At 34.6% G+C, this 18,060-nt stretch overlaps 2 protein-coding genes across 7 annotated transcripts; one reads left to right on the top strand and one right to left on the bottom strand.

The window, feature by feature from the left end:
• Positions 1 to 1,549: 1,549 nt before the first annotated feature.
• LOC119829485 (proteasomal ubiquitin receptor ADRM1) lies at positions 1,550 to 5,674 on the bottom strand. 3 transcript variants are annotated; one of them, XM_038352008.1, is made up of 6 exons: positions 5,549 to 5,674; positions 5,096 to 5,436; positions 4,772 to 4,986; positions 4,415 to 4,608; positions 3,434 to 3,654; positions 1,550 to 2,041 (listed from the first exon to the last, which is right to left on the bottom strand). In XM_038352008.1, exons 2-6 carry the CDS (start codon positions 5,423 to 5,425, stop codon positions 1,796 to 1,798), a joined length of 1,206 nt encoding a protein of 401 aa, XP_038207936.1. In that variant the 5' UTR covers positions 5,426 to 5,436; positions 5,549 to 5,674; the 3' UTR covers positions 1,550 to 1,795. The 3 variants fall into 3 exon arrangements, with proteins under 3 accessions (XP_038207936.1, XP_038207937.1, XP_038207938.1); XM_038352009.1 differs by having other exon boundaries at positions 3,470 to 3,654; XM_038352010.1 differs by having other exon boundaries at positions 3,434 to 3,606.
• Positions 5,675 to 6,726: 1,052 nt separating this feature from the next.
• Positions 6,727 to 16,366, top strand: LOC119829294 (tumor protein D52). 4 transcript variants are annotated; one of them, XM_038351745.1, is made up of 5 exons: positions 6,727 to 6,998; positions 10,623 to 10,786; positions 13,618 to 13,721; positions 15,051 to 15,213; positions 15,662 to 16,366. In XM_038351745.1, exons 1-5 carry the CDS (start codon positions 6,980 to 6,982, stop codon positions 15,779 to 15,781), a joined length of 570 nt encoding a protein of 189 aa, XP_038207673.1. In that variant the 5' UTR covers positions 6,727 to 6,979; the 3' UTR covers positions 15,782 to 16,366. The 4 variants fall into 4 exon arrangements, with proteins under 4 accessions (XP_038207673.1, XP_038207671.1, XP_038207672.1 ...); XM_038351743.1 differs by lacking the exon at positions 6,727 to 6,998 and adding an exon at positions 8,845 to 9,576; XM_038351744.1 differs by lacking the exon at positions 6,727 to 6,998 and adding an exon at positions 9,703 to 9,854.
• Positions 16,367 to 18,060: the final 1,694 nt, after the last annotated feature.

Here is an 18,060-nt window from a genome sequence, read left to right as displayed (position 1 = left end):
CTTGTTTGCACACATGCAAATAGGCAAATACCCATCTACCAATATTTCTCCATTCTCCGCTAAGAATCATAATTATGATACATTCCCAAAAATATATGTAAGAATTCGTATTATTCGAATCGAATATTCTTCGAAAATTAATTCTGGCAAATTTTTATTAAATTTAACCAACCTAAGAAACAAGCGGTACTTATTGGTTGTAATCATCGAAATTTACTAGCTACTTACGCATTATATTATGTAAGCTATATGTTGATATAGCAAACAACTAAAATTATTCCTGTTACCGTATACGGAAAATCGTTGTAGGTATACCTACGTAATTAATATAACATACATAGTATTTTATGATGAATGGAGAAGAGAGCACACAAGCCTACCAGACCAGCGGGACCGGTCGGCAGGCGGCACTTTTTGTCCCCTTTCGACTGTCGCTCGCTAATGAACGATCTCGCATGAATATGAATCGATGCGAACGGCTAAATAATTTCGACGCACATGATCGAATAGATACTTTCAACCTTAGTGACCATTTATTTCAAATAAATTAAAATGATATCTCCTCTTTTTCGTTACCGAAAATTCTAAGTTCTGTGTTTATTTATAACAATCAAATTGATAACGTAATGACGATATCAATTCATGATTGTCATCGTGAATATAAATGCATTATTTCAGAATCGAATGTTTGCTTTAATTAGATAAGTAGTTAGGTATAAATTGCTATTATTGACAATTTCCGATTAAGCGATACGCAGTCATTATAGCAGAGCACCAATGGAAGGTATGGTCACCTTGAGCGCGACCGATGTTCTTTCTAAATGTGAAATGTTCGCTACGTCATCCAGCACGCGTACATATTGGACGTGGTCGCGATTCACGGCGCGTACACCCGAGAGCCGCGAGCGCGACGCGATAGGTGCGCGCGGTGCAAGGCGTGCGGGGGCGGGCGGACATGCCAAGGTAGGCGAGCAAGCAACATATTTACTCATACATCGGAGGCGTAAATCACCGTGCATCTATTTCGAGTGGGTTGCGCGGGGCGGGGGACAGACGCCGATGCCGGTCTGGCGCCAGGATTCCCCAGCGCCCCTCACCCTTCGCCCCTTGCTACACCGTGCCTAACCAACCATGAATACCTCCTTTCCCGTGTTATTTAACTCTAGTCTTCATTTTTAGCTTTTATAAGCCTTATCTGTATGTAAACGACACGATCCTTTAGACTCCACTTTGACCCACTTTAAATAGACAGATTTAATTCTAACTTTTGATCCTTGATATACAATAACATAATGAGTTTATACTTTATCCTGATAAGGATCGCCAGGATTAAATATTTTTATTCCCTAACATATACTCTGTATAAGTAGCAAGTAAGACTGAGACTGAGAAATTTTGTTGTTTCTTTTATATTACGTAATGGGCTCGTAATATCGTTGATGACTTGTATAACAGTACATAATATTATAATTTAAAAATTCAAGCCGGGCGGAAAATTATGTACGTTTATTTACAAGTATGAGGAAAGTGGTCTTTTCAAATTAAATAAGAAATTCAAATTTAATTTATTGAATAGCATACAATTTTTGTAGGTACATAATGTAAGACGATGAAGTTTTAAAAAAACACTATTAAACACACATCTTCACTTTACGTTCAATAGCCAATTAAATGACTTACAATAGAACTATAAAAGGGATTATTATACATTAAAACACAAAATTACTTTGAGAGTCAAGAATCTAATAAATAGACTCGATTAAAAATAATATACATGAATTAATTATCGATGAAATTAGTCAAGCGACATTCCGGCGTCACCGTCCTTCTTATCATTTTTATTATCTTGCGGTTTGTCTTTTTTCTTTTCATCCTCTTGGGACTTGCTGGCGTCGGAACTGGAAGTATTCTCGAGAGCTTTGAAGAAAGCCTGCATATCTCCCGTATTTGCTGCTGATGTGACATCCGACGGTAATCCGAATTGCGACATCACTGGACCCATTTGTCCCGATGACAGAGCCGAGGAAAACTGATTGGCCGCCTGTAAGAATATCAATTGTAAAAATACATATTACAAGCATACATAACATTTAGCAATCCCTATATTATTCCCTTATTGTATTATTTCTCAGTGCAATTATAAATGTATGCGTACTTCTAATGAGTTGTAATGTTAATTACAAGAAAATTAGTTCCTAGCATAGAAGCAATTAGTGTGTTAGTTTAGATTTAAAAAAATCGCTAGTTACGTAACATGCAAATGTGAAAATGACCTCACTTATCCTTTTAAAATAATAAAAAATAGATAATATCGTGTGTATGTCCTGTATACACATTATTTTATGTCATAGCGGACTGATCAACTGAGCCGGTGGTTCGCCTGATGGTAAGCGATCACCACCGTCCATTAACATTCGCAAAAGCAGTGCCTCTACGAACGTGCTGCCCGCTTTTATGGGGTAAGGGAAAAGGAAAGGATTAAAGACTGGAAAGAAGGAATGGACTGGGATGGGTGAGGAAAAAGGAAACGGGCTTCCGGCCTTCCGGCTCATTAGAACGATCCCGGGCTATGCAACTTGGGTCGCGGTGGCTTTGGCAGACAACATGTATTTACTACATGTATGTATAATTTTCTCATAAATTTTATTAGATAATCTTAGATATCATCTTGTCCACTGCCAGACAAGCTTGAATATGCAGTTCTAACTTCAAACCTTCCGGCGTTAATCTTTGCTGTATGCTGTGTGTGTTATAGTACATACATTTGTATAAAAATTGGGATATGCTACATACTGCTTATAATCTCATTGGGTGACTAGGTGGGGGGTGGGGAAAGGTCCGAACTAATGTCTGGATGTGGATGAGGTGATTTCTAGAATTATCACTATTAAAATATATGAAAACTAAGTTGCATAATATAACGAATTTTAGACACAACTTTACTACCTGTTACATACCAAAGCCAACGCTCCCCAAGTACTATTGATCTGCGGTTGTCTGTCCTCATATAGAGGACATAGGTTTAAAAAATTTTAGCTTTTAGTATCTGACAAAGGCTCGGCCATCGCGGGCTCTTGCTCTCAACACATAAGTTAAGAAGTCACCAGATATACTTTATTTATGTTTAATTTTTTTTTAGATTTAGTTATGTTTAAATATATTTAAACATAACTAAATCTATAGGAATTTTAATATCTGGGCATTCACTTAATATCAATCTTTAAAAAGCCAAGTAAGTAAGTACATTGTATTCATTCATTCAATTCCCAACACGGATAGCCATAAGTAAAAGCTAACTCAACATACTGATCCCATCAGACAAAAGAGCGCAGAGCTACCCCCAACCCCCGCCCCCCACACATGCGAAAGCATTGCACCGGACAAAGCGTCGGACCGCGGAGGGTGGTCGTCGGCGCGCAATTTGTTGGTTCACCTGAGCGAACTGCGGTGAGAGCAGTGTGGTCCTTACATCGTCCTGTGGCACGGTCGGCGGCAGGTGCGGCGCGAGGCGCTGCGCGTTGGCCGGCTCGCTGGCCGTGCTCACCACCTCCGGCGCGGCGAGCGCGGCCGCCAGGTCCACGCGCGCGCCCTCCTCCGGCGCGGTGCCTAGCCCAGAGAAATAGCGTTGCAAGTCCGATAGAAATATTTGCCCACCTGAAACATAACCGCCACGTTCGCTCGCTCCTCCTCCTGTGATCCCCGATCGGGTGCTGTTAAGTAATTCGACAGTCACGCTAAGGGTGTTAACGTGAGGATCACAGATAGACTATCAAAGGAATGCCCTGCAGGTGGAAAACTGGAAATAGCGAACCACTTCATGATTGAAAGGCGGTAGCAGAAGGCAGAGAAAAGCCCATGGAGGATTCAACTAGGTCACTCACCAAAGCCTTGAATAGTTTTCAGAGGCTGTTGAGCTTCTTGGTGGTGGAAATGTTTTGATTAAAGTTTTCTTTTCCAACTTAAAATAGATGCTTGTCATCAACTTTATTACAAGTAACAAGTAATAGAAAGGCCTTGCCTTTTTATTGTGAAATAACAATATAAACTATATAAATGATAATTGAGATAAACTTTGCTTCCTTTCATTTACATGCAAACTTATTATACAATGCATAGTAATACTTACCTAAAAACAATATATATAGGTGTAATCTCAAAATGTGTATTTGGATAATACCTGATTATGTTGAGTCACTGTGACTGTGTTGATGTATCAAGTTTAATTCTTAACTTTTATATTAGGATATTTTGACATATAAATTTCTCAATTATTTTATTTGTTTGGTTTCTGTTCATTTTAGATGGCATATTTTTCCCATCATTCTAGTAATATCTTATATAAATTATAAGTTTGTATGACTTGGAAACCATGTTTGAGCCTACAATCTACATAATTTCACCATCATACACTTACTTCTAGGTTGAGTAGCAGTTGCAGTGTTGGGTGGTGTTGCAGTTGGTGCAGGTACATCCCTGGCACGTGACGGTGTCCTAGCCGCTGGAGCTTCAGTTGTGCGAGGAGCACTGCCCCCACGGGAACTGCTATTGCTCCCAGCAGAGGGTCTGCTGCTCGCATTAGTACTGCCACTGTTGCTGCTGCTGTTATTTCTGAAAAAAATTCATATGTATAATTAGTTTGATTAATACAAAATACGAAAACTGAGCAACTTCATAGTAATTCATGTGGAAACAACAATTGTGTCAATTTGCTTTAAAAAATTTGATTATTAATTTGTGGAATGTGTAAAATTGTATTTAATTATATGCTTACCCCATTGTTCCAAGCAGAGAAGATAATCCACCAATTTGACCAACTCCACCGAATAACTGCATCAACTGTTGCTGAGACATATTGTTGAGCAAATTCTGTAATTCACCATCCTGCGCCCCGCTGCTACCACCTCCCCGACCTCCTGATGTTGGAGGATTATTCAGTGCTTCATTTATACGACGGCATAATTCATCATCCTTGTCAGTTTTGGGCTCCTACAAAAAAAAAACATATATGGATAAAATAGTCTACCTAAGATTTATTGAAATCAAACAATTTTGGTGTGTTACATTTTAACAGATTATACGCAAAGTCATCACTTACTTGCATCCAAAAGAAATATTTCTTTGAAAATGATTTAAATTTCAGCACATAAACTCTACCAGTGGTACATTCATTGACCCGCACAAATTCACAATCATCAGGGAAAATTAGCAAATCATCCTCCACTTCGCCTGTAGTGCGATCCTTCCAACAAAAATGCATAAGAGAATCTTCTCCTTGATAGACATAAAGAAGGCCCTTCCTCTTGTCTGGATGGACCATACGGCCTTTCAATGTCATTCTGCCAGCTCGGAATTCTACCAAGTGTTTGTTTCCACCTGAACTCCCCCCGAGACCCGACGTATTTCCAAATAGAGCAGTAGCTGACATTGTAATTGATCCTGTGATTTCAAATTGTTTATTTAAAAAATGTCAGGTATCTAAGACTGGCCGTAGGAAGAACGTTTGTCGTTTCTACGTCCATTAAATCATACACACATAATAACTACTTACCTTTTACTTTTGAAGTCTGGAATAAAATAAATAAACGAAACGACGAATTTCTAGCAGAAAATGAGTTTCAATTTATCTTCTGACTTGACAAAAACGCAATGGTAATTGTCACAATGTTACCAACTCATAGAAATAAATAGAAATATAATAAAATAGAATTAAAAGATATAATTTATTTTTTCATTTAACTACTCAGGATACGAAAGATATGTTTTACATTTATAATTTATTTGCAGAAATATGAGTCCAATCATAAGTGCATATTTTAATTTATAAAAATATTAGGTCTAAATGAAGACGACTCAATTTAGTCGTTACTGATCCCTGACAGACTGAATCATTTTGAAGCCTTGTTAGAAACGCATTTAAGAAAGGTAATCGTATTTAGTTACTTAAAACTTTACTTATTTAAATATTTATACTTGACTTTTATAAATAGCCTAATCTTTTTCAGGTAGATTCTTTTATCAGAAGGGTTTGGAATAAAAGATATAAATTTGGAAGCAACTTAAGAAACTAAATTTAGTATAGTATAACAGTTAGGTCTCTAATCTAAAAATCTTTAATTTGGAGTTCATTTTGCATGTGTAACACCTTACCCCTAAAACTTATGGACATATTTCTGAAAAATGTACATTGACGCATTTTTAAGGCACTCATTAGACGGTCGTTACAATAACATGATCATAATGACGCCACACGTACCAGCAATAAAATCTCTTTAAAATTTCACATTTATTTTGCAGGTATGTATACCAAAATGATCCAAAAATGTGTCAAATACAATCAATTATTTAATCCTTTTCAGAAATTAAGTAAACCACTATTTTCAATTAAAATTTCACAATTTTAAATATCACTATATAATAAAGTAAGTTGAAGTCATTACCTAAAAAAATGATCTTAAATTTAAGGTACCTGCCTAAACAAGCTCGAACCTAGTTTCGGTCGAGTTAAATTATCGAATATGACAAAAATTTAATTTGTACATATTCATATATATACAATTTACCAAGTACTAATCAGAATACTCTTTAACTTAACCATCGTCAAGAAAAAAAAGAAGGAACTACATATTTGTTTTCATTTTTATCTTTTTGTTTATAACTCACCCAATAAAGAGACCTCACTTCTTTCTTCTTTATCTGTGTTGACTGTCGCTGACATGTGTCATTTCATAATTGTCAATTCTTTGTGGGTATCAATATATTTTTTCATTAATTTTTCACGCTGTTGATTATTTCTTGAACCTCGATTGTCTTGTGAAAAACTTTTAAGTTAATTTCCATAACAAAATATTCATTTTTATTTGTAAATGACAATCTATCTATTGTAATAGAGACATAGCTGAAGTTTTGATATAAACAAAAGTGATAAGAAGAAGCATTTTTGAAAGTATTAATTAATTGCCTATAATTAAATTGATTAAAAATGAGTGGTGTTCAGACAGGTCAGTATTGATAATCATAAATATACATAACTATGCCTTATACCTTTAAATTTTTTTTTTTTTTTTGGTTTCCGTTCTCTTGGATTCTTTTTTCATTTGCCCTACTTTTATGTTCCGCGATGCGCTTTCAACATGAAAACAAAATACGAAATCTCATACGAAATATACAATGTTTGTATTCATTGTTGTAATTAGACTATCCCTCTGTTATTTAAATGTCCCAATATGTAAAATTCCTAATTTAATGCACTAGACTTGCATTAAGTGTGATAATTTAGTTAATTGTAAACTCATAATATAAGTGCATCAGTTCTGTTTCAATAAGACCTGCATGACTGTAGCATGTATTTTTTGTATGACTTTGGCCTGGTTTCACTAATTGCTTTAATGTCTCTGAAAGCCTATTTGACACTTCAAAATATATTTTCGTGCTTATTCGCCATTTTAACTAATAGATAACCTAAATAGAATGTATCAGAAAGCAGGAAATGGAATGTGTTTTTGTATATTATACAGAGTTAACAACTTCTTACTACTATACATAATCTACCGCATTAAAATAGACTAGCTAAGGCCTGCAGTTTCGCATAAGTCCGTATCCCTTAGGAATATCGGCATAAAAAGTGGCCTATATATCATTCCAGTCCAGGCCTATATATTGTCCAGCTGTCTATGTACCAAATTTCATTGCAATTGGTTCAGTAGTTTTTGCGTGAAAGAGCAACAAACACACACACACATCCTCACAATTTTTCGCATTTATATTATTAGTAGGAAGTAGGAAGTTGGATTTGTAGGATTAACAATTAAATTATTATATTGACAGTTGCTTTGATATTTGATAAAATGGAATATAACGTAAAGAATTCACTGTAAAATGTAAAAACAGATTTGATAATTTTTATTTATATACTGCAATTAAACAACTATATATATATATTAACTAAAATATAGTTTTAAGGTATTCAATACATTTGTTTCATAATTAACTAACATAGTTTTTTTTTATACGAGAGAGTGACAAACAATCATGTGGATCACCTAGTGTTAAGTGAATCCGCCAGCCTTAGGTTTTTATAGAAATATACTTATATATAAATTATATGTCACTTTTTTCCGTTTGTACAGTTTGATCCAACTTGAAAGATTGGATAGTCTATATTATTTCAATTATTATTAAAAACTACCCAGGTGGAGCCAGGTTGTGCAGCTAGTATATTCACTATTATTAAGTCATATTACTCTTTCATGTATATATAACTAATAAAATATATATACTTTTTAGAGATGATTTTTTCAATCTGTGGTTAAAACTTATCCATCCAATGTGTAATAACACAATAACATAAAAATATCACCCATGCAATGTTAAAAAAAGACAATTATTAAATTATTGAAATGGTTGTTTAATACGACATAACAAATGAATTTTAAATAGGAATAAAATAATCACCCCTTACTAGAGTAAGACATTCAAATTGAGAGCAGACTGAATTCCTTTATGAATCACAGTGACTTGAGCAATTTACCATTTTTTGTGGTCTATTGCAAAGAGGTGACGTAAGGAGGTTTTGTTGCGATGTCGACGGTTCACTGGCGAGTTCTCGACGCTCACTTGCCTCCGGCGCTGTCAATAAACTTTACCATACGCGGCAAGGTTACTTTTTTGGCGTTATTTTATGCCCCGCCACTAGAGACGTCGTATGCACGCTTAGCCTATACAAATTTTGCCATACATAAAATACATAAAAATAAGTGATTTTGTGTATTCATAATTTACATCGTTTAAGGTCAAGAACATTATAATATTATATAGAAATAATAACGTTTAAAGCTCGCGTGGTAGGTGGTGAAAGTGGCTAATGCGAGCACTCGGGCAACGGCGCGAGACGAGCGCGGGCGATTGTGTTAGCGAGCCCGACGTGGCGGAAGAAAGGAAACATATTGCTGCCTTTTTCATCACAGCAAATATATTTACATTATATTCCATGAAACTATTGTGATAAAATAAAATATGTCAATCGAATAATTACCTCAGAAGGATTTATTGTTGCAGTGTCATGTTTGATGTTTAGTGTTTTTATTTTTTTTGCCAATGTGCGTCCGATTACCTCGCTCTTTAGGAACATATAGATTTGACAGTTATTTTTTTATAATTAAAAATATGCAAAACTTCCGCGGGAGACGAGGTAGATAGTCGAAAGGATGGCGGGTCTCGGAGACAGAAGTACCGGGCCAGCGAGTTTGGAATATATGGAGGATCCTTACTTTGTGCCACCTGATGATGATTCCACTCCTAGCTTCGATGTCGCAGTAGATGAATTGGATGAATTAGAAGAAATTGTGAACTGGACCCCTGACGATGCGGAAGCCGAATGGCGTTCGTTGCCAGAACTAGCCGAATCTGCCTTATGTATAGAAACAGAATTTTACATGGACAATCGTCGCCGTCGACTTCGTATATTTAGGAAAAAAATGCGTGAAGTCCGAGTAACTTTTCAAGATTTAACAAAACCGTATCTTGCCAAAGTGTCCAGCCACACAAATTACAAAAAGTTTTTAGGAATAACTCCAGGAGGTTAGTGATTAAGTGATCTCATTCAAAGTGTCATATAGGTACTTGTGAAGTTGTTTATTTAGAAGCCCTTCATAAATTGAGTGTTGTTTTTAAGTTTACCACAGATAAAGAATACATTCACTTTATTGTAGCTATACAGTTTAAATACGATACACGTCACTATACACTGTCGGGTTAAACTTGTTATTGGTCTGTTCTCCGAAACTGGTTACATGCAAAGGTAGCTAAAATGTATTCATACGAGCATTTCATGGCAATGACTACAAAATTTAGAAATAGTATGTATTTTTTTTGTCAAATACAGTGATATTCTTTAAGTTTTTATGGTGACAGCAAAGTAACTTAATAAGTTTGTACACTTTGTGTTTGTGATTATACTTTATACCCATTTCGTAGTATTGTGTGTACGTTAATAAGACTTCAGGCTCCACATTCAAGTTGTGTTACAACATTACGAAAAAACTCGAATAATTAATTGTCTGTAGTCACTATGCGAATTACGAAGCGTTAGTAAACACGTACGTATAGATGTCGACTCTTGTTTTTGTTATGACTAATACAAGGTAAATCAAGAAAACGTCATTGGTAACATACTTGTTTTCATAAATATATGTACACAAACTTCAATTCAGTTGCTGGCAACGTAATCAATGTTCATTCAAATAATTTATTATTAAGTCGACCATTACTTTTCAAAAACAGTGTTTGTAGTGCTTAAACATTCTATGAGTTTACCCGAAATTTACGATTGGTAATTTTAAGGTAAAATTTAAAAATGAAATTCTAAAATTTCATCCTTAGTACTTGATCATCATTTACGTATTTTACTTACTTGCTTGGATCTCATAGTTCAATGAGGAACTTCGTTATCAGCTACCTACTAATATAAAGGTTTATTAAAATAAAGTTATCTTAATTTCCTGGTTAATAGGATCGCCGGGATAAAATAGTCTGTATAAGAGCTAGTGAGTTTAGTTGATTCTATAATCACAGCTTGTTTTTTTTTTATTTATTTTTTTAACTAAATATATTTATTTGTACATCAGCTGAAGAAGCAATGCCGGGCAGCGGCGCAGGCGACGCGCACGTCGTCGATGAGCTGGCCGGGCTGACGCCAGAACAAGCGGAGCAGCTGAAAGCCGAGTGGAGTCGCGAGCTGGCCAGGGTCGAAGACGAGATCGCGACACTCCGCACCGTGCTGCAGAGCAAAGTGAGTTGATACTTGATTTAATTAGTATGCGATTTTGATTTGACATATTGAATGTAAAGGTGTGTAGATAGAGACATTTGACGCTTATCGTCTAAGGATCCTTAAGCTTAAGGCAAAAAATACATATGTATTTTTGTAATAGTATACACTAAATAGTCAACGAGACGTGAAGCCGATCTATAGTCAGCTGACTCCAAGTGCGGTTTTTTACTCGGGTGTGTCTTGTATAAAAATTTGGTCATAATCAAAAAACAATTTTTACACCTCGGCCGTCGTATTTAAAATATATGTACTTTAACGCTGGGGTCTTTTACCATAAGTAGTGCGGTTTGGTATCGCTATGAATGCATCATTTCTTATGTCAGATTAGTTGTCAGAAAGTCCTTATTTTCGATAAAACACAGACATTTGGAAAAACTTACGGTCGAATGACATCTATTTTTCTAATGAGTAACTGAGATAATTCTTTCACCGGGCGTTTTTACTTTTATTAATAATGACTATTTTTTCCTATATTTTAGAGTTCGGACAGAATATAATAACACTCCGAACGAATAATATGAATGTCTTTAATTTTTGCCCTAAATATATAGATGAACCTTAAAATGTAAACATGCTACACACAATAATCAAATAAGCAAGCAATCAATTAAATGAAACAGAGGCTTTTGAAAACATACATGTACTTAGATTTATAAATACTAAATGGTATTACAGTTTACCATTTAGCTCTTTTAGCTGCAATCACGAATTCAAAAGCAGATAAATAAATCAACAATATCGATGGCAATAATATTTCAGCCAATGGATTGTTGTTTCAGGATTTCTTAGACATGTAAAAATCCAATTAGACAATAGAAAACAAGTTTATTTTCACATAATTCCTAAGTATGACGATAAAGAATCGATAATCCAATTATAAACACAGTCGTAGAAATTACCTACCGTTCACATTAATCCAGAATTTCAGTTTATGCATTGAATATATTACTTCCGAATACCTTTTATACCTCTCATTAAACTTAATTACTATATAGATGAGTGAAAATTTGCGGATTTCGGGCAAATCTCTTTTATGTATGTCATAGCATAAACTATAACACCTAACTTGTATAATGTAAGCTTAATACAATATTTTTTTTTACGATTCGACCAGCAGTTTTTGCGATTAGTGCGTTCAAACAAATACACTTTTGAACTTTATTTAAAAGTATAGATTTGTGGAATCATACACAGGAGTTTCAATCTAAATAATAAATACCGTAATAGACCAAGCGATAAATACTTAAATATAGAGATTTAGTTTTGGACACGTTATCATGAAAATTTTATCAACTTTGATATACCTACTAGAATTCCTACTACTAAACTTACGTTGCTCAACTTTGAAGATAGATAATCTAAATATAACGATGTTAGCCGCTCGGGACACCATTTAGATGTAGCCTCACGCATCTTTTAATGTTTGTAGGGTTATTATATACGATAGAAATTTCTATGTCTAGGTGTTCACTTAGATTTTTGAGCGACTTTTTAAAACTTCTGTATTTTTTTAAAGTAGCAACAAAGATGGTAGGTACGATTTATTACACAATCACCTCGTAAGTTGTGCGTGAAAATTTATTTAAAAAATGTCAGTACTTAACTTCCGAAAGTAATAAATGATGTCATTTTTTATTGGACCCGTAACTTTGAAGATACACCAAAAGACGATTGTGTAACTAAATCGTCATTGTACATATCAAATATTATCAGATTTAAGATAACAAATGCGACTATATATATACTGTTCATATACTGTTCAGTATGTGGTACAGTTGTAATACAAGAACGAACCACTTTTGATTGATCTTGTGGAACAGAATTTCAAATTAGGTCACGTAAAATTCATAAAACATCATGAGAAAGTATAACTATATATATAATCACGAGATGTTACACATATAGGCAGACATTTTTAATCATTTGTAAAGCGCAGTAAAATAGTCTCAAATAATTTGTAATGTTACGAAAGTCGGAGATACTCCGAAGTTATCATCGATCAGACGTGGAACAAGTTGTCTAACAAAATTACATAAATTGCAACATTGCACCTAATTTGCGTTTGCGTTGATCGATTGCAACATTGTTGTCGATTAAATAATAACGTACATGTTAATCTCATATATAAAAGGCAAATTTCTGCAACAACAAAACGTTCAAAATTAGAATGGAAATGCGATAAGGCCAAATACCACACATATAACATTGAATTATGGGTGAAGGTCGTAGTGCAGTGCTGAGTTTTAGGTACATGCGCGTATATTGTTTTACTTTGGGCGATTTTATTAAATTCACCTAGGTGAATCATCCTTTTATGTACAAACTGAGGTTTTAGCGCAGAATATTAAATAGAGAATAGTTTATACTAGCTGTTACCCACTACGTTGTTAGTTGCGGTGTGAAGATAAATAAACAATTACATCTAAACAAACACACTTTCGCATTTATAATACTAATAAGTATAGATATATGATTAAGATGCCATGTTTATAAAATTCTAAATGAGCTTATTGTATTATTGAAATTTAATGTATATTCACGCTATGAATTAGGGAGCCGGGATCCGTTTCTTTTTCCTCACCGTTTTATTCCCATCACTAATCTCCTCATTATACTTTTTCACTAAAAGAGACCAAGGTATGTTCGTGGGAGGTGGTGGTCGTTCATCATTAGGTGAACCATAAACTCGGTTGCCCACTATCGCATAAACTAACAAAAAAAAAACGAAAGACAGAAGCTATATCTTAATACAAATTATGTAACACGTTTATAATTTTTGAATTGTTTAGATTCGCCAAAGTTCTGAGCTGAAACGGAAGCTTGGCATCACCGTGTGGAAGGAGATCACCGAGGACGTCAATCAGGGATTGAAAAACGTTAAAGAGAGCCAAGTGTAAGTGACCACGATCTGATAAATAAAAAGCTGTATTGTGTTTATGTATATAGTTGTTTACTCCTTGGTATTGAGGTTTACGTGTGATTGTAAATCCGAGAGGTCGTGGGTTCGTTTCCTGATTGAAATTATAAAAAAGTCCCCGTCTTGCAGGACACAGAAGTTTAATTTCCTGCTTGTCCGTTAGAAAATAATGCAGTGAAACAAATATATTTAATACTAGATGCGCCCCGCGGTTTCACCCGCGTAAGTCCGTATTCCATAGGAATATCGGGATAAAAAGTTGCCCATGTGTTATTCCAGTTGTCCAGCTATCTACGTACCAAATTTAATTCCAATCGGTACAGTACTTTTTGCGTAAAAGAGTAACAAACATACACATACATCCATCCTCACAATCTTTCGCATTTATAATATAAGTAGAAAGGATATCAACCCGGACAAGGACAAGCGGACATGGCACTATTCTAATGCTGTATATATTTTAGGTATTTTAGATTGTCATCAACTACTAATAGCTACTTGCTAACAATTTACGCATTTACACATTGATAACACACTCATATAAGTCGGCCCGAATACATTAGTCATAATAGCAATAGATATTTGATAACAGTTTGTAACGGCACAAACGCTTTATTGGTATCACGCGAATGCAAATTGTCCTTACGTCAATTTAAACGTAATCTGTATGGAAAGATTTTACTTGTTGTTGGTTTTTATTTGCTTGCTTTTCATGTTTTGAAGATATATCTTTATGAGATTTGTACCATATATAACTTACGGCGGACGTATGGATTTAAAAAAAAATGTGAGATTCCTGTCGATGGATGATTTTTATATATAAATGACCCTGATTATAGTATAGATTCAAAAAAAATATTGTAACGTAAGTGTACATCAAACGTCACTGGTAGAGATGCAGGATTTCACAATGTTAGAATCAAGTAAAAGTGAAACATTAAACGAAAACATAGTGAAATGCTTGCAGCTTTTTCTATCATAAATAATTTATAATGAAAGTGTTGCAAAGTCAGTCACAATTTAATCTACACAGAAAAAATGTATTGATAAGGGTACAAATTTAATAATAATCAATGCTTTTAAACGAAACCACACACGGCGGTCTTAACTTACGCTTGATAATAAATAATAAATAGCTCAACTTACTCTAACACTTCTTAAAATCCAATGGAACAAGAATTGTTATAATCGATCGCGCCGTTTTTCAGTTTAATCAACAATCGAATACATCCTCATTGCAATACTATAAAAAAAATACTTTTTATTGGCAGACATCCTATTAAATGTGTTTTAATCAATTGCCAGATACCAAAAAACTGAATCTGTGATAAAGTCGACGGCGGAGAAGACGACCTCGATCCTGGGCGGGCTGACGGCCGGCGTCTCGCAGAAGATCGGCCAGATGCGCAACTCCGACTCGTTCCGCTCCATCGAGGAGCGCGTCGGCTACGCGTATGAAAACGTTAAGGTGCGTATGGGATTGTGGTTAATATGGTGGTTATGGTGGTACCAGTTAATATTATAAACGCATCGATTAAGCGTATGAAATCGCTTAAGTTTTTAGATATTGTATAGTTCGATGTTATGGTGTATTATGTCGGGGGTTCCAGATCGAACGTGCGTGTATTACCTACTTATTTAGTCTTTTAATTTATCTGCACATTCTTAATATCACTACTCCTCGAAACGGCCGAGGAAACCCACATATCGAGGAATCAAAAGTTCGCCAACATGTGACATCTGCCAAGTCGCACTTGACCAACGTGGTGGATTATGGCTTAGGGTCTGGGTTCCTGCAGCTGGATCAAATATGGGCTGGCATGATTACGTTTTATAAACATAAAAAAGCAGTAGTAATAGTATTGAAAGCAAGCTCTCAGAGCCGCGTCTAATCTCCCAAAAAATACAAATTGCAGGGTAAAGTATCGTCCAGATCGAACTCGACGCAGAGCTTCGACGAGGCGCTGCGCGACGCGAGCCGCGGCGCGAGCGGCGCCACCTCGCCCACTATCCCCGAGAACAAGCCGCTGCCTTAATGCGTACACCCCCCACCCCCACACCCCCCACACCCCCACAACACATCACGCGACACGATATTCTAATAAAATTATAACACACATTCGTTTTATTTCTACGTAATAATGACAGATTTTGTTTTTATAATTTTTAACCTATTTTTTCTTACCATAAATGAGGGACAGCCGAGTCCCGATTTCGACATGCAATTTTACCTAGATATTTTTTCTCTGGAACTTCTAGGTTAAATGAACTGACAGGGACTTCTTTATAATAATTAACGCAGCACTATAAACCCCACAATAATTATGTTATATGTAAGATTATTGTGCCCCGGGTCTTATGAAAAGTGTCTAGTATAAAATTTAAAAGTACTTAATCTGTCATGTGACACGTCTTGTCGCGGCGTGGGGTTCGGACGGGCGCGCCTTGGATTAAATTGGGAGTGTAATCTGTTTCTTTCGTGATGTGTAATCTTGCATTCCGACTAATATTTATTGAAATCGTTATAATCTGTGTATATGCGAGAAAACAACGTAAAGAAGAAGCAGGATCGAGGCACGGTGTCCACACTTGAAAGCTTTGCAAAAAAATTTTATATACTCTATATACTTGTTGGTATCACATTGTTGTAATTTAATATAACTATGTTTAATTGTCAACTTGCCCGATGCCTGTGTGCAGTTCAAAATGATAAAGATATTTTTATAAGATGCTTAGCTTTCCTTATAAATATTTCCATTATTTACATTGGTACATTTTAAATGGTAAATAAAGTTTATGTACTAAACGAACTTTTGTTTTTTATTTCGTATAATCTCTAAATTGATAATATGGATCCCTTTCAAAATGTTTAACAATTAGCTAGTTAATATCAGCAATTATAAGTACAATATGCACACTTTTATTCTTTGCAAATTATAAATATGTTTACTGAATTATCGGCTAACATTTTACTTAATTAGTAATGATACAATAATGTTATTATGAAACAAGGGCGCGACACAAGAAAATATTTTGACAAGCAAATAAAAGACAGTTTTTAAATAAACAGTTTTATTTAAACCTATTACATATAATATGTCCATCATGCGCTACATTATCTCTATACCTATTTGTTACCAATGTGTAAATGGATATGATATAAAAATAACCAAACAATATTCAGTGGCTATTGGTTGTGTAAGATAATAAAAATATGTAGTGTAATGATGGCGCAATTTTTATCATTAAAACTCAAAGCATTTTCACAATTCACCAACTTATACATAAACCTATCAAATTTGTAACACAAGCTTACAAAAGACATTCAAGAAACAATAGTTTCATTTTGTTCCAGTAGGCGTTACATATTATTTCATTAAAATGTAAACATAAAAATCAAAATTATATGAGATCTGAGATCTACTATTTTATTAACGAAACTTGTAGCAAATAGGCGCGCGTTTAATTAAACAAAGCAATCCATGGTCATTAAGGCGAAACTAATTTTAAGTTACACAAAAACAACATACATATACGTATGTGATACAGATGCTTTTGGTCTCTATAATCAATGTGTCTCTATTTGTCAAACCAAGGATACTTACACGTTTACAGCAAATGCTTAAGACTCCAAGAGTTTCAATTAATTTAGAAAAATAAAATTGACATAATTGATTACGCTGCTGAATTATCAAATCCATTATAATAAATAAAAACAAAATCCCACTCTTAATATCTAAAAAAATATTTGTAAGTAGAATAGTTCATACTTCATACGTCAAGGCGCGTCGTTAAATAATCGAGGAGGGCCCCAGAATACATCATATATTTATTAACTATACAACTAGATTTGAGACTACAAATTATGTACAGTTTTCAATAACAATTATGTAAGGCTATTTTAAAGATGGTTTGAGCTGATTTGGAGATATGTGTACATAAAGCCAGCCTATTTCTCAGTAAATCATTATAAGGGTTTGCGAATATAATGGTGCGTGTATAAAGTTGTCGTCCATTGTCTTTGATATGTTGAGTTTGTAAAATGTAAATAAGAACTTAAAAATAGATTCCTAAAATTAACATATTTCAAAGCCCTTGTATGTAAAACAATATCTAAGACGTTAACTTAGTATTTATTTTGCACAATTATACTAATCGCAAAACCTTACATATAGAAAGAGTTATTTTTAAGCATTAGACCAATACATAAAAGTTTATAACAGTAGTATATCAATACATGTTTGGAGTGCTTCATATAATATGAAGAAGACGAAGTTATCTTTTTCGACTAAGGACCTTTATTTCAACGAAATAC

This window comes from Zerene cesonia, chromosome 10 (assembly GCF_012273895.1).
Source record: "Zerene cesonia ecotype Mississippi chromosome 10, Zerene_cesonia_1.1, whole genome shotgun sequence".
Taxonomy (NCBI): Eukaryota; Metazoa; Arthropoda; class Insecta; order Lepidoptera; family Pieridae; genus Zerene; species Zerene cesonia.
This window is presented reverse-complemented; position numbering and strand designations above follow the sequence as displayed.

Excerpts from the sequence above, each read along its gene's own strand:
- LOC119829485 (XM_038352008.1), bottom strand. The coding sequence starts at position 5,425 with ATGTCAGCTACTGCTCTATTTGGAAATACGTCGGGTCTCGGGGGGAGT. Across the intron at positions 4,609-4,771 it reads TCTCTGCTTGGAACAATGGG|AAATAACAGCAGCAGCAACA; the intron begins GTAAGCATATAA and ends AATTTTTTTCAG. Across the intron at positions 2,042-3,433 it reads TCTCACCGCAGTTCGCTCAG|GCGGCCAATCAGTTTTCCTC; the intron begins GTGAACCAACAA and ends ATATTCTTACAG.
- LOC119829294 (XM_038351743.1), top strand. The coding sequence starts at position 9,204 with ATGGCGGGTCTCGGAGACAGAAGTACCGGGCCAGCGAGTTTGGAATAT. Across the intron at positions 13,722-15,050 it reads AACGTTAAAGAGAGCCAAGT|ATACCAAAAAACTGAATCTG; the intron begins GTAAGTGACCAC and ends ATCAATTGCCAG. Across the intron at positions 15,214-15,661 it reads ACGCGTATGAAAACGTTAAG|GGTAAAGTATCGTCCAGATC; the intron begins GTGCGTATGGGA and ends TACAAATTGCAG.